This window comes from Ursus americanus, chromosome 12 (genome assembly GCF_024610735.1).
Source record: "Ursus americanus isolate L20-20 chromosome 12, mUrsAme1.1.p, whole genome shotgun sequence".
Lineage (NCBI taxonomy): Eukaryota > Metazoa > Chordata > Mammalia > Carnivora > Ursidae > Ursus > Ursus americanus.
The window spans coordinates 66441965-66456118 of NC_142138.1; the positions used below are offsets into that span (position 1 = coordinate 66441965).

The 14154-nt window shown below is 51.3% G+C and overlaps 1 protein-coding gene across 1 annotated transcript in view; it reads left to right on the top strand.

Moving 5' to 3' along the window:
* Positions 1 to 271: 271 nt before the first annotated feature.
* The window catches only part of PHGDH (phosphoglycerate dehydrogenase), a 30081-nt gene continuing 16198 nt past the window's right edge, over positions 272 to 14154 (top strand). The window contains exons 1-5 of the mRNA XM_045801385.2: positions 272 to 515; positions 7871 to 8022; positions 9745 to 9810; positions 13707 to 13761; positions 13862 to 13960. Coding sequence (XP_045657341.1) covers positions 378 to 515; positions 7871 to 8022; positions 9745 to 9810; positions 13707 to 13761; positions 13862 to 13960 — 510 coding nt within the window. The 5' untranslated portion in view covers positions 272 to 377. The remainder of the gene's footprint in view (positions 516 to 7870; positions 8023 to 9744; positions 9811 to 13706; positions 13762 to 13861; positions 13961 to 14154) is intronic.

Consider the following 14154-nt stretch of genomic DNA (forward strand, 5'->3'; position numbering starts at 1 on the left):
CGTGAAACATTTTTCTAGGGTGAGAACAAATATTTCTATTTGAGATATGAATCAGCCAGTCAGCGCAAATTGTGTTTCTATGCGCTCACCAGGTGTAGGCAAGGGCTTTCGCTGAGATTGAGAAATTCATCGCTGGAGAATAATAAAGTGGGCGGGGAATTGAAGGCTCGAGTTGCGAGGAGGAGGCGGAGTCACCGAGAGTTTGAGTGTTTTTGTCCAATCAGAAGGAGGCGGTAGGAGCAGAAGGGGAAGATAAAAGGGGAGCGGGAGATCAAGAATCCTGCCTAGTTACACCAGCCCGCTCGCCGGAACTACAGCTTCTCGGCTTAGGCGCTTCTGCCCGGCGGGAGCGGCAGATTCCGAGGCTGACTCCAGCAATGGCCTTTGCAAATCTGCGGAAAGTGCTCATCAGTGATAGCCTGGACCCTTGCTGCCGGAAGATCCTGCAAGATGGAGGGCTGCAGGTGGTGGAGAAGCAGAACCTGAGTAAAGAGGAGCTGATAGCCGAGCTGCAGGTAAGGCGAGCGGAAGAGAGACGAGGGTTCCTTGGCATCCCCTGCCGAAACCGGCCGCGCCAGGGCCAGCGCGCCCCACCCCCACTCCCCGTCCCCGGTACCAGTCAATCCTGGGGCCTCCCGAGATTGGGGGCTGGGGGAGGGGAGAACAAACAGCGGCGAGCTGCAGGATGCACACTTTGCGTTCAGTTTGCAACCGCGTGTTTCACGTTGGCTCGCCTCCTGCGAGCATTGCAAAGCGCAGGTTGCTCCAACTGGTCCTGCGGGCTGCGCGCGGGATGCCAGCGCGGTTCCCCAGCGCCTTCGCGCGCAGTGGCCCAGGGGGGAAGGGGCGCCCAAGTGGCTTCCGCGTGGGGAGCCCAGGGACCCGCGATCCTTCCCGGACTAAGTCCTGGCTAGCCCGGCCGAGTCCAGCTTTCCCTGGGGGGGCGCTGGCAGAGCTCCAGCCTGTCTCGTGGCAGCTGGAGAGGCTGCAGGCAAGGCGGCCGGGCTAGGACAGCAAACGCTGTACCCGCCTTTCGTCTGATGCAAGACCGCCGCGAGTTTCCCCGCCCCTCGGCCTCCAGGGAGCCTTCGGAGGAAAGGGGGGCGGGCGGGGGGCGCCCTAGGTCCCTGGGCGGCCCACGCGGCCGTCCGCGCCACCCCACCGGGATCCAGGCTTAGTTCCTGCCCGCCTGCCTCACCGTTGGCCTCAATCGCTGGTCAGGAATGACCAGCCTGGATTAGAATCGGATCCCAAAAGCCCCCAGGAAATTTCTGTTTCTTAGCAAATCTTTCTCAGGCATGTATCAACGCAATCTACTAAAGATCTTTCTCTGCCTTGTTTGTAAGGGCCCTGGGAGGTTTGGTGGCTTCGTGCAGGATATTTACTTTGTGAGCTCTTGACTCTAGTTCCTGCACCCAGCACCCCGGGGTCCATGCCCCACTGCCCCATGTATTCTCTCCAACTCCCACAGCCCCGCTGTGCCGCCTACTACCAACCTCGCTCGACCCCAGTGCGCTTCCACCCCCTCCATTTTCTCCCCAGAGGGCCCCTTGAGTCAAACCACAGAGGCGGCTGCAGTTGCTTTAGCTGTGCCGAAACCACATGGTCCTCGAAACTGTCGGTGCTCCCTTGTCTGCCCTTGTATCTGCTGCTGTGTTTGTTTCTCCACGACGGGTCCCCCGCACCCCCTCCACCGTCCTGGTGCTGTATCTGAGTACCTAAGAATAAGTAAGTCCTGTACTTAGAGAAGTGTCTGAGTCCCTGACTTCAAGAAGCTTGTGGACTAGTTCGGGAGCCTGGCCAGCACTCCAGGACACCCAGGATTGACCAGATGGCAGTACCTGAGTGCCACGTGAGACCACCCAGCAGCCTAGCCTCTGCCTGCCTGCTCGGCTGTTGCCAAGGTGGAGGAAAATGGGGTGATTAGCCTGAATGGCGTGGGGGACAGGGGCTCACGACCTGATCCTTGGAGCATGGTAGGACTGGATGGGAGGCAGGCCCCTCTCGCTTGTCCCCTCCTCTTTTGTATGGGTGCTGTCAGTGGCCTTGGCCCAGGGCAATGGCCAGAAGGCAGTGCAGTGGCCTCTAGACCCGCTTCTGACCCTCACCTCCGCCAGAGCACCAGGTTGGGGTGAGTGGCCTCACTTGGGGGTTTGCAGCTTTCTTGTGGAAATTAGAAATCCTAATTTGTAGGACTTCGAGGGAGGGGGACAGGTAGGGTAAAGGCAGAATTGAGAAGACCTGGAGGCCTCTCCAGTAGTGGAGGGGTTCCATGAAGTTGGGAAGTTGGCTGGGTGCGTTGCTGGAGTCTGGAGCTGCAACTTGAAGGACATTTTAAAGGCCCTGAAAGCTCCAGGTAGGAGAGGAGGGATGGGTGTTTGTAGGCTACTGGCTGGTGGTGTGGCTGGGTTGTTCGGGGAGCCCCCAGGCTTCGGGTCTGTCTTTGTAAAACATTGGCTTCAGAATGCCAGTTAGCCCACCTGGGCAGCCCGCTGGAGGGGCTGCATGTCCACACTGTGTCCTTTCATTCTGGGTGGAGGGGTGTCCGAGTTAGTGCCCCTGCCCTCTCCCACTGAAATCTTTAATACTGCAGGAAGCTCGAGCACATTGCCTGCCCAGGCCTGGCCTCTGTTCCCACGCTTTGGTATTCTGGGCAGGCACAGTTTGCTCTCACTCACTCCGTGGTCAGGAAGTAAAATTACCCCTGAGAATGGTGCTTTTCAGACTCCAAGCGAGTCACCGCACATTAGTGGGTAGTGAAGTTGGTTTAATGGGTTGTGATTAGCATTTTAAAAAACAAAATAAGAAATATCTGGGAGCAAGGCAGAGAGTCAGGCTGAGTAGTGTGTCATGAAATTTGTTCAATTATGTAGGCAGTGATGGTGCCTGTGTGGTTTGTGAGTATAAAATCACAGCTTAAACATATGTTTCTTACTCTAAGTCTTAGTCAAAAAAGTTCAGAAAACACTGGCTTTGAATAGTGAAGCATCGTGTTCAGAACTCACAAAACTCTTAGACTGGGGACCCCTCGTCTATCAGCAGATGTGACATCTTAAATAAACCTAATATGCAGGGACCTTTAAATCTTACCACGTATCCGTGGCTTTTAAACTTTGACCATGACCCACAAGAAGAAATTCATTTTACGTCATAACTCAGTATACACATACATATGTGTACACACACAGTAAAGTTTCATGAAATAATATCCTTACTATTTGTGATACATATATTTTTCTTTGTTCTATTGAGTAGCAGTGCTGGTCAGAAACCAGTAAGCCATATGCTCGTAATGCATTTAACTGACCGAACACGTTTATATCTCTATCTCAGAATTTTAAGAAAGATAAAGAGGGGGGAAAGTTTCCATGCAAGAGTCCAGCTTTTGAAAGGCTCCTTTAAAATAGCGAGTAACAGGGTGCCTGGGTGGCTGAGGCAGTTAAACGTCTGACTCTTGATTTTGGCTCGCGTCACGATCTCAGCGTCCTGGGACTAAGTGCCCAGCTGGGCTCCGCACTCAGCAGGGAGTCAGCTTGAGGATTCTTTCTCCCTCTGCCCCTGCTCCTGCTCGGGTGTGTGCTCTCCCTCTCTAAACTAAAAATAAATAAATCTTTGAAAAACGTTAGCAAATTCTCAGCCTTTGCACTAGGATTTAATTTGTTAGAGTTAAATAGACATCTACTAAATCAGAATCACGCATACTGTGCCAAACAGCACCTTCCTGCATTCTCTAGCTGGGGAACAAGGACCTGGAGAGTTTGGCTTTCCGTGTGATGTAAGTCAGCGGCACCAGCCATGCTAGAATCACTCTCAAGGCCAAGCCTGTCCTCCTTGGGAAAGGAAGCATGTTTGAACTTGAGAAACGTGAATGGCTTTCAACTGCTGAGTTAGCATAGTTTTTCTGGAACAACTGTAAATTCAGCAGAAGAGTGGCCATTTTCCAACTCCAAGGCAGCTGCGGAGAGCAGTACACAGCAGAATGGGTGCAGTTTCAGGAGGTGCCAGAATGGCCCGCAGGACACTGGAGAAAAGAAAGCCGTGGTCACGGCGGACTGCACTGAGGACGTGGGAGGATTTGCAAAGGCCTGCAGTTTGCATACGTAGAGTAGAGGAGCAGGCAGCTGGGAGCCAAGGCTTGGAGGGATGATCTGTGACCTGAGGAGGGGCTGGTATCCAGGAGGATAGGTGTTCTGAGGGGCTGGCAGGAGATAGGTTACCAGTAGGCTCTCAATCAATATGTGCTGATGGAATGTATCAGTTGGTGATGCAGTTGATTGAAGAACTGAGTGAAGCTGGGGGTGGTGGAGGGTGTTAGACCTTGAAAGCTAGTGGACCCTGGTTGCGCTCAGTGTGGGTCCAAGGTCGGCTGATGGGGGGGTCTCCAAAGGCAGATTCTCTGCTTGGGACGGCTGTGCTCTGAATGAACATCCGTGCTGGTCTGACTGGAGACTCCTCAGACTTCCTAGTGAGGGATAGCACCCTTGAGGAAAAAGTGTGGAGAGACTACGGGTAACAATCTGTAAGGGAGATCCCAACATAGAGAAGGCTGGGCCTGTTCAAGGCTAATCATGCTCCTTCTGTGCTTGTCCTGGGGCCCGCCAGCATGGGGTGGGCTCCTGGAGAGCCTGCAGCATCCCCGCGGGAAGCAGATTCCTAAGGTTTGGGGAGGGTGGTGGAGGCTTTGGAGAAAGCACTCGAAGAGGCCAGATTCTTGGGGCCCAAGGGGGTGATTGGGTAAAGTATCTGGAGCAGGACTGGACCTCAGATTTGCGCCCAGGAACTTGATACTAGAGCGGCAAGGTGAGAAGATTGTGACTCTTTGGGTGGTCCTGCTCCAGGCCTGCTTCTTGTCAGTTGACTCTTGGCCCTGGAGTGACCACTTCAAAGGACATTTGACTTCCTCAGTGTGTTACCAGTGAGCCGAGGTGCCAGAGCTGGCGGCGAAGGAATGCACGGTGCAGATGTGCTCGCACGCTGTCAATTGCTCTCTCCTGGTTGTGCAATTTATACTCCTCTTTCCCTGCACTCTCACCAACATTGACTGTTACCACTTTTCGTTTTGCCAATACGATGCCTGAAAATACCACATTTTAAAATTTACATTTTTTTTAAAGAATTTATTTATTTGAGAGAGAGACACAGAGCGACAGAGACAGTGAGAGACAGCACCATGCGCAGGAAGGAGGGGGAGAAGCAGACTCCCTGCTGAGCAGGGAGCCTGACGCCAGGCTGATCCCAAGACCCTGGGATCATGACTTGAGCCCAAGGCAGATGCTTAACTGACTGAGCCACCCAGGCATCCCCAAAATTTACATTTTCTTGATATCTAGCAGTTTAAAAGTCTATAAATTACTGGCCGCTTTGTATTTCTCCTGCAAATTGCCTACTTGGACCTTCGCCTGTTTTTCTACTGGGTTCTTTATCACTGAAAACAATGATTTGTAGGAAGGCTTGATTATTTTTGGTGATGAGTCTTTGTTCTGTTATATATGGTCCAAGGATTTTCTCCCATATTAAGCCTATCACTTGTCTTTAATTTTGTTTATGGCATCTTTTCTATAAGAAATTTTCATTTGAAAATTGGTAGAGCATACGACTCTTGACTTGAGTGGTCACGGGTCTAGAGCTTACTTTACATTTGAAAAGTTATCTTCTTTAATGGTTTCTGGGATTTGTGCCTTGCTTATGAAGCTTCCCCATCCTGAGATCATAAAAAATATCCCCTTACATTTTCTTCTAATGCTTCTCTTTTAAAATTCTTTAATTCTTCTGGATTTTTAAAAATCTGTAGTGAGATAGGAGTTAAATTTGTTTTTTTTCCTAAATTTTCCTTATACCTTTTATCACATAGCTGTCTTTCCCCATCAGTTTGACATACATGGGTCTGTGTGTCAGGTGTCTGTTCGGTTCTTTTGATCAATTTGTTGGTTTTGGAACATTTTTCTCCTGTCTCTCCTTATTCTTATGCTCACCAAACTCTTGAGTGCTGTCATGTACATCTGATGCGTCCTTATCACAGTCAAGAGAAGGGATTTCCCATGGTGGATTTTTGATCATGTGACATGTTTGAATTATTTAGGGAAGGAAGGTGGTGGTGGGGAGAAGGGTGTGGGTAGGTTTCCACTGGCCTCTCAAATCACTGAATTCATGCATTCAACGCAGTGTTTTAGCATCAGCTATGAAGATGATCCTGCTTTAGAGAGGTAAGATGTAGATGAGGAGACCAAATTGCAGGTCAGACAGAGGACACCTGAACGTAAAATAGAAGATAGAAAAATAGGGGGAGGGAGTGACATTGAGTCCCGCGTCGTTGGCCAAGGTTTCATGGAAGAGAAGTTGACTGTGCCTTGAAAAGTTGGTAGTGGGTGGCCAGGCAGGGAGCCATTTCTTTGGAGCCAAGTGCAGTGGACTTGAATGTGGGACAGTCAGCAGTGTCCCCGTCTGCCCAGGCATTGGCTGATGTTCAACTAGGCTGCTTTATAGGGAGGAATTCCAAGCACCCTCAAGATTCGCCTGGCGTTGGCTGGTGTTGGCAGTCAGCCGAGATGGGGTGGCTCCTGTTTGGTTCCTCTAACCTTTCCATGTCCGTGTGCTTTGGACACTCTGAAGTCACAGCATACACGTGTACTGGTGAGTTGTGGCGTGTCTGGCACTGTGAGCTCCTTGAGGGTGGGCTGTGACTTCTTATTTTGCCTTGGCAGAGTCTAGCATGATGCCAATACATACCTATCAGGCACCTGGTAGATGGAAGGAGGGCATGAAAAGGGCAGGAGGAGGGGACATGGTCATCCTCAATCTTGTTGGGCTTCAGGGTCTCATCAGTGAAATGGAGTTGGATCAGAGGCTTATCGGTGTTGCTTGGAGTGTCACATTTGAGGTTCTGTTTCAGAACTGTAGACATAAAGGGCTTGGGGAGCTTGGGAGGGGCCCTGTATCTGGCTCTCTGTGGAAATTGCAGAGCGGTTTACATCATTGGTGTCAGACCAGACGTGGGATGGACCCGAGGGGCCAACTGTTCCAACCCTCTTATTTTGCAGATGAAGACCAGGCCTGGGGGTGGGGTTACTTAGCACCGTGACTGGAACCCTGGCCTTCTGATCCCCAGCTTGCTGCTTTTGCAACGACACTTGCTTCCTTACCAACCCGGGACAGCCAGTTTGAGACAGAGCGTGCCCTTGTTCCCTCTCCATTTCTTGGGGACTCTCATTGGGTGTTTGGGCAACAATATCCTTATTCTGAGAAGATATCACAGGATTCTGGATGAGCCTAAGGAAGACTGTCTTGGGGTCTAGCCTAGCCCAAGGAAAGCAGTTACGATGAATCCAGAAAGTATTTATTTTTTGCATATGTGTATTTTTAGCCCCAAATTGCCCACGTTTCTGAGCAGCTATAGACCAGTTTAATTGTTCTCCCCTCCTCCCCTTACTTTGGTCTCTATTTTTGGAGGTATCTTTCTTTCAACAGTTTGTCTTTTGTTCACGTCTTAGTCATTCAGCCAGCCAGTACTTACTGAGTACCTTCCATGTGCCGGTCAGTGCCCCAGCCCCTTCAGCAGCACCGTGTCTGATGGTGGGGGTGTTGTCCACTGAGTGGAGCCAGAGAGCACGTCAGGGGCTGTATCTGTCCTTTCTCACTTCCTCCTCATGCACTTGAGGAGGCCAAGTCTCAGGATCACAGCTCATAGCGGATGGAGCTTGGATCTAACCCCAGGCCTGCCGTCTGGCAGCCGCTTCCGGATGTGGATGCTTTCAGCTTCCTTTCTCTGAAGCTATCCAAACTCAGCCAGCGTGCAGGAACTCCCACTTCAGGCAAGGAGGTCCTAGGAGGTCTTGAGGACCAACTGTGGACCCAGATGTTTCTTTTGCCTCAGGACTGTGAAGGCCTCATTGTCCGCTCGGCCACCAAGGTCACTGCTGATGTCATCAACGCTGCAGAGAAGCTCCAGGTGGTGGGCAGGGCCGGCACGGGCGTGGACAACGTGGACCTGGAGGCTGCCACCAGGAAGGGCGTTCTGGTCATGAAGTAAGTCGTGGAGCCCCGGGGGTGGGGGTGGAGGCTCACCACGCGGGGGAAGGGGAAGACTTAGCTTAGAGAGAAGGTCAGAGTAGGAAGGGCTTCCAGAAGGATGCCTGGGCCAGGCTGAGTCCAGACAGGTGGTCGGCGCCCACGGCGTCGTGGTTCCCCAGGTTCTTGACAAGTTGGCTCTCTTTGTAATCTCAGATCACTTCGCAAACCCTCTCCACAGATGTTTGAACTGCAGCCTGGTTGGGAATCAGAAGAATGTCAGTGAATTTATCCTCATTTCCTGCTCCAGCGCCGCCCCTTTCCCTCCCTCCGTGGTTCTGGCTAGAGCTGAGTGTCCCTTAGCTCTGCTTTGCTCTGTCCCCCTTGTGCAGGTGCACAGCCTTGGCTAGTTGAGTAGCTCTACATTCTTTCCCTTCCTCACGGCCCGGCACCCTTCTGCAGCCAGGACCCCAGTTTCTCTTTCACACTCCCGTGCCGAGAGGGAAAGGGTCCCCATTAGAGCTGTTTTTTCAGAAACGGCAGTGCAGAGGTCGTGACTCTGAGCCAGAGCTCGGCCACACTCGCTTTGGGCTCCCGTCTGGCACTTAGATGGTGTGGCAAGGTGATGGTAGCCCGCGTCTTCATCCTCAAGCCTTTTCCCTTCCCTTGGGAAGCTCAGTGCCCTCAAAACCTTCCCCTTCCTTCCCTCCGCTTCTCCTATAGTGTAGGGGTTAATTGACTGGTCATCTGACTGAGGTCAATATCCAACAGAAGAAGTGTTAAATGGTAACCCATCGTACATTCTTGCCCTGGACACGGAGGCAGCGCCGCCAGCCCTGCACCCCTTCCTGCATCCCAGTACAGCCTGTTCGCAGGGTTAGACAGGAAGCTAGGTGGAAAGACGGACTCTGAGAATCCTTTTCTCCTTTTTTTTTCCTTTTTGGATAAGATCTCTTGACTTTTCCCTCCTTGTAACCTTCATTTCCAGAGATGAAAAGATCCAATAGAGGCAAAAGGAGGGTGAACTTGTGTGTTAATAAATTATTTCAAAACCAAAAAAAAAAAAAAAAAAAAAGAGAGAGCCTTTGAGAAAAGACAAATCGTTTCTTGGGTTTCAGCTCTATTCTCCTTTCTGTGAAATGGGCTGAGTCACCATGTCAGCATGGCCCTGTGCATTAAGGTGTGAGGAAGCTTTCTCACTCCAGAACTTGAGAGATAGGAGAAGTCAAACAGGTGGAAATAAAAATCCTAGCTTTGTTAACGACAGAAGCTGGCCTGGACATCTTGATGAATTTGACAGGCTTGCACACCCATCTTGGGCACAGCCTCAGAAAGAGTGATGGCACCGAGCAACGGGGATCCATGCTTGCCATAGGCAGGATCCTGAAACGAGAGGAAAGAGAAATGCTGAGCCACACGTGTATCTCCCAATCGAGTGAGACACTTCTCTGCCGTGGGAGAAGTGAGCTTGGGTAGAGAGGCCAGGTGTGTTTCTCTAACTGAAGTCCCTCCGCACAAAAACATAAAGCCAGAGCGGGGGGTTTTCCCTCCAGCCCTGGGACTGGGCAGGAGTCCATAGGAGAGCCCAGGATGGAGGCATGGGGTGGGGGTTGGTCCTAAGAGCGGGTGAGCTGAGGGGGCGGGAGAGTGAGCACACTGCACTCACGGCTTTCTGTTGAGACAGGAGTGGGAATATGGGGTCTGGACCTACTGACGTCCCCGCCCTTCTTCCATCTTTAGCACCCCCAATGGGAACAGCCTCAGTGCTGCAGAGCTCACCTGCGGGATGATTATGTGCCTGGCCAGGTAAGTCCCTGTCTTCTCAGCAGAGCCAGCCTCTGCTGTGTCCCTGTGTCCCCAAACAGAGTGACACGGAGCGGGGTAGAAACACTTCAGCTGGGCACCGTGCACACTGCCGAGAACCTTCAAGGCCACCCATCCTTTATGAAACATTTGACACACTGGTTCTGGCACACAAAGGTCGGGTGGCTTCTCACCAAGGGGTTGGGTGGGGGAGGGGCATTCGGCATGGCTGCTCCTTACCTGGGAGCAGGCTCATGGAGAAAATAACTGTGTGCCATCTTGCTCTCCTCCTTAGTCATTTCCCGCGGGCCACGCCATCCTCTGGCTTCTTGAACCTCTAAGCCTTGAAAATGCGGTTTCTGCTCCCTAGAATATCCTTCCCCATCATCTTTTTTTCTTTTTTTCTGAGTCTTTCCAGTACTTTATTTTTATCATACTCATTAAAAATCCAACCTCACATAGGTATAAAATAGAAGAAGCGCTCAACATTTTTATTTAGTTCAGAACATTTTTGAGAGAATTAATGGCAAAATGTACCAGCCTCCATACCTCAGAGACCTCTCATACCCCAGAGGTTCACAGACTCTGTTGCACGTTGGTATCATCTGGGATCTAAAAAAAATACTAATGCCTGGCCTGCACCCCAGAAATTCTTATTTAGTTGGTATGGAGTGAAACTTGGCATAGGGATTTTTTTTAATAAACTTTTTATTTTAGGAGTTTTAGATATAAAGAAAAGTTGTAAAGATAGTAGGAGGTCCCATATACCTCACACCCAGTCTTCCCTGTTATTAACATCGGACATTAGTATGGTGCTTTGGTCACAATCAATGAACTAATATTGAGATATTGATCCATAACGTTTAACTGAAGTCTTCCCCATCATCTTTATCCAGGTAACTGTTATTCCTCAAGATTAAGCTCAAGTGTTCATTCATCCGAGAAGCTCTCTCTGGATTCCCTGACTGGGCTGTGTTCCTGGCCCCCAGGGCTTACCTCTGTCACTAGCCTTACAAACCTTATTGTGATAAAATGGAGTAAAAGCTGCACTTACCTGTGGATTCTTAACACACGGGAATTCAAATGGTCAAATGTTTTGCTCTTCCAGCTGGAAATCTGGGGGGTGTGGTCCTCCTGAGTAGAGGGGACAGCCTAGGAACTCCTGGGTACGGCAGTGAAAGGGCATGAGTCTTTCTGTGTAGGGTCGTAGAATGATTGCATTGAGCACTGCAATAGGCACTTCTGTGGTCAGTGGGGAAGGGCAAGGAGCCAACGACTGTGCAGGGAGTTCGCTAGGTCCCTTCACACACCCTCGGATCTTTAAACCAGCGGACCTAAGCAGCCAGGACTCTACCTCTCTACTCAGGCCTGAAGCTTCTGGGGCCGAGAAATTACTCTTTTCCCCTCTCAACACCTGTTCTCCCTCCTGCTGGGATAGGGTCTGGAAGAGTTGACCTTTGTTCTAACTTCCCCAAGAGCTCTACCTGAGCTCACTGGCCAGTGAAGAGCAGAGGACACTGGAGAAGGGGAGGAACAGGGACAGCATGCACAGCAGAAGGGACCCAGCTTGGAGGGGGTCCGTGAGCTGGCGGTCCGATTCTTCCAAAATATCTGGGCGGGGCGGATTTCCCCTGGAGAAGCCTGATGCCCTGGTTTCACCTGTGCTGTTAAATTCAGTGGTGTTTTTGTTTTTGAGTGAGGGACTGATCTGTAGCTTTCTATCTAATTAATTCTCTTAACTCTTTTTCTGGAGGTGGAAGGAAAGACTTGGGAGCCAGGAATAATTTCTCTCCTATTCTAGGACCAGCTTTATTTAAGAGAATAAATAGGTAAAGGGGACGCCTGGGTGGCTCAGTCGATTAAGCATCTGCCTTCCGCTCAGGTCATGATCCCAGGGTCCTGGAATCGAGGCCCCCATCGGGCTCCTTGCTCAGCGGGGAGCCTGCTTCTGCCTGCTGCTCCCCCTGCTTGTGCACTCCCTCTCTCTCTGACAAATAAATAAATAAAATCTTAACAAAAACAAAAGAATAGGTAAAGTGGAATGATTTCAAGGAAGCACCCCATTTCCAGCTTCTTATCCAACAGCCTCACTCATCAAAGATGCACCAAAATTAAGAACTAAGCACCCTATTAAGGAGGAATGGCCAGTCTCATACTTTCCTGTGTGTCTGCTCAAATTGCTTTTCCAGCAGGGCCGTGACAGCAGAGTGGGCGCTGTGAACGGAAGGTTGAGAGCATTGAGCAACGTGGGTGGAGAGAGCGCCTGGATGGGCCTCACACTGGGGGACTTTGAACAGACGGCAGGAGCTCCTGAGGTGCAGGGGAAGAACAGTGACACAGAAAGAGAGGAGAATGCAACTTACATAGATTTCATCTCGCCCACTTTACCTTTTCTTTTTTAAGTCAGGATGGCTACCGTTTTGTTGTTGGGGGGCCCGTTGCCCACATCATGGTCCTCCCCAGACTGGTCCAATGAGAACCCCAAAGTGCTAAAGGCTGGAGAGGACCCACGAGCAGCTGGGTATAGCAGCTGGAGGGGGCTGGGGATGTCAAGTGCCACATGCGCTCTCTCGGATGGCGAAGAGCAGGACATGAGCCAGACCTGGGAGGAGGCGAGTGGGCTCTGTCTCACTTGGTCAGAGGCATAGGAGCAGGTAGCTTTGCTGAGAAGGGAGCACTTCCTCAAGGCAAGTCCCTGTCCTTGGGACATTCCTGACACAAGGACCCTCTCCTGAGGCCTGATGGGCCCGAGCAGGGTGATGGAGCTTCTTCCCCATGAGGCTCGTTACTGAAGGTTTGGGAGTTTGCCCGTGAGATCGCAGGAGCACAGGTCACCCCTCAACCTGACCCTCAAATGGAAGGGTGTCCTGTCAATGGGTAGACATGAGAGAATGTTGTTTTTATAAGAACTCTGAGGTGGAACTACAGGAGCAGTATACTGGAGTCTCTCCCTCCTTACCCACACGCACACACAAACACACACCACTCTGAGTTTGGTGCCCCGAAGGAAGCAATGCATTTAAATGCTTAGGAGGCTGACTGTGCTGGGGATGTGCTCGGCTTTGAGTCCATTCAGCTACTTCCAGTGGGATGATGTCTCTCTCCATGCAGTTGGGGTGAGGATGCCATGTGCTAAAGCGTGTCTAACCATTTCTCATGGAGTGTGTAAAATGGAGCAGGGACCCCTTAAACATTCTAAACATTGTTTCCTATCTCCCTTTTTCCCTTCCCAAGAAGCCTGGATGACCAGGTCTCACATGACATAATCTTATACTCTCACCTCTGACTCTGCCCTGACTTCCTCTGTCCCTTCCAGAAAACACGTGGAGACTCAGACCCCCATGTAAACCAATAGGAGGAGCTAGGCTGGGGGCGTGGTTTGGGACAGGAGGTGGTATGGATTACGGCATCCACCCACCCAGCCCAGTCTAGCCTGAGACCTCTGGGGCTTTAAGAAACTCTCGAGGAAGAGTAAGTACCCAGCTGCCCGCTGATACAGTGGAAGGTGTAGGTTGTGGCCTTGGATGGAAGAGGAAACGAAAATCCTTGAACTTCTGGAGCACTTGATGTTGTCAGAGTCCCTCAATACCCCATTTCGTTACCCCTGTGAACCCCGGAGGACGGGCGCTTGCTTTTTAGCAGCCTGGAGTCACTCGGTAGTCGAAGTAGACTCAGACTCCTAGCTGGAGACAGAAATCCCGGGGTTCCCACATGAGGTCTCGCTGACGGGTTTCCCCGTGCTAAACTTCCTTGACTCTCCTTGGTGTCTCTGCACCTGAGCTCCAGACCCAGCCTGAGCTTGGTTCCCCAGGAGAATGACAGTCAGAGGGGGTAGCTGTGCAGACCTCATGTCACACACCTTCTGTGTGGGTCCACTGAGCCTGTGTCTGTCCTTGCAGGCAGATTCCCCAGGCAACGGCTTCCATGAAGGATGGCAAATGGGAACGGAAGAAGGTGAGTGGCCAGCCCTGCCTCGACCCGCCTGGCTCGGTGCCCAAGGTCCCACTCCTGATGCTTACTGTGGCCGCTTTGCCTTTTGCTTGTTTGGTTGCAGTTCATGGGAACAGAGCTAAATGGAAAGATCCTGGGAATTCTTGGCCTGGGCAGAATTGGGAGAGAGGTGGCCACCCGAATGCAGTCCTTTGGGATGAAGGTAAGAGGTTGGTGAACCCCTTTGACGTGGGGCTTCCTACAGCAGGTTTGGGAGAGAGAAGGTAAAGGCCTTTTCCTCGGAGGGTCTGACCCTCCTTTAGAGCCCCTGACTAAGTTGGCGGTGTAGTCAGGGAAGGGAGGAATGAACTCAAAGTCTGGGCGTGCTTGGTAGAGGTCCGTCAGCTCCAAGTCCCT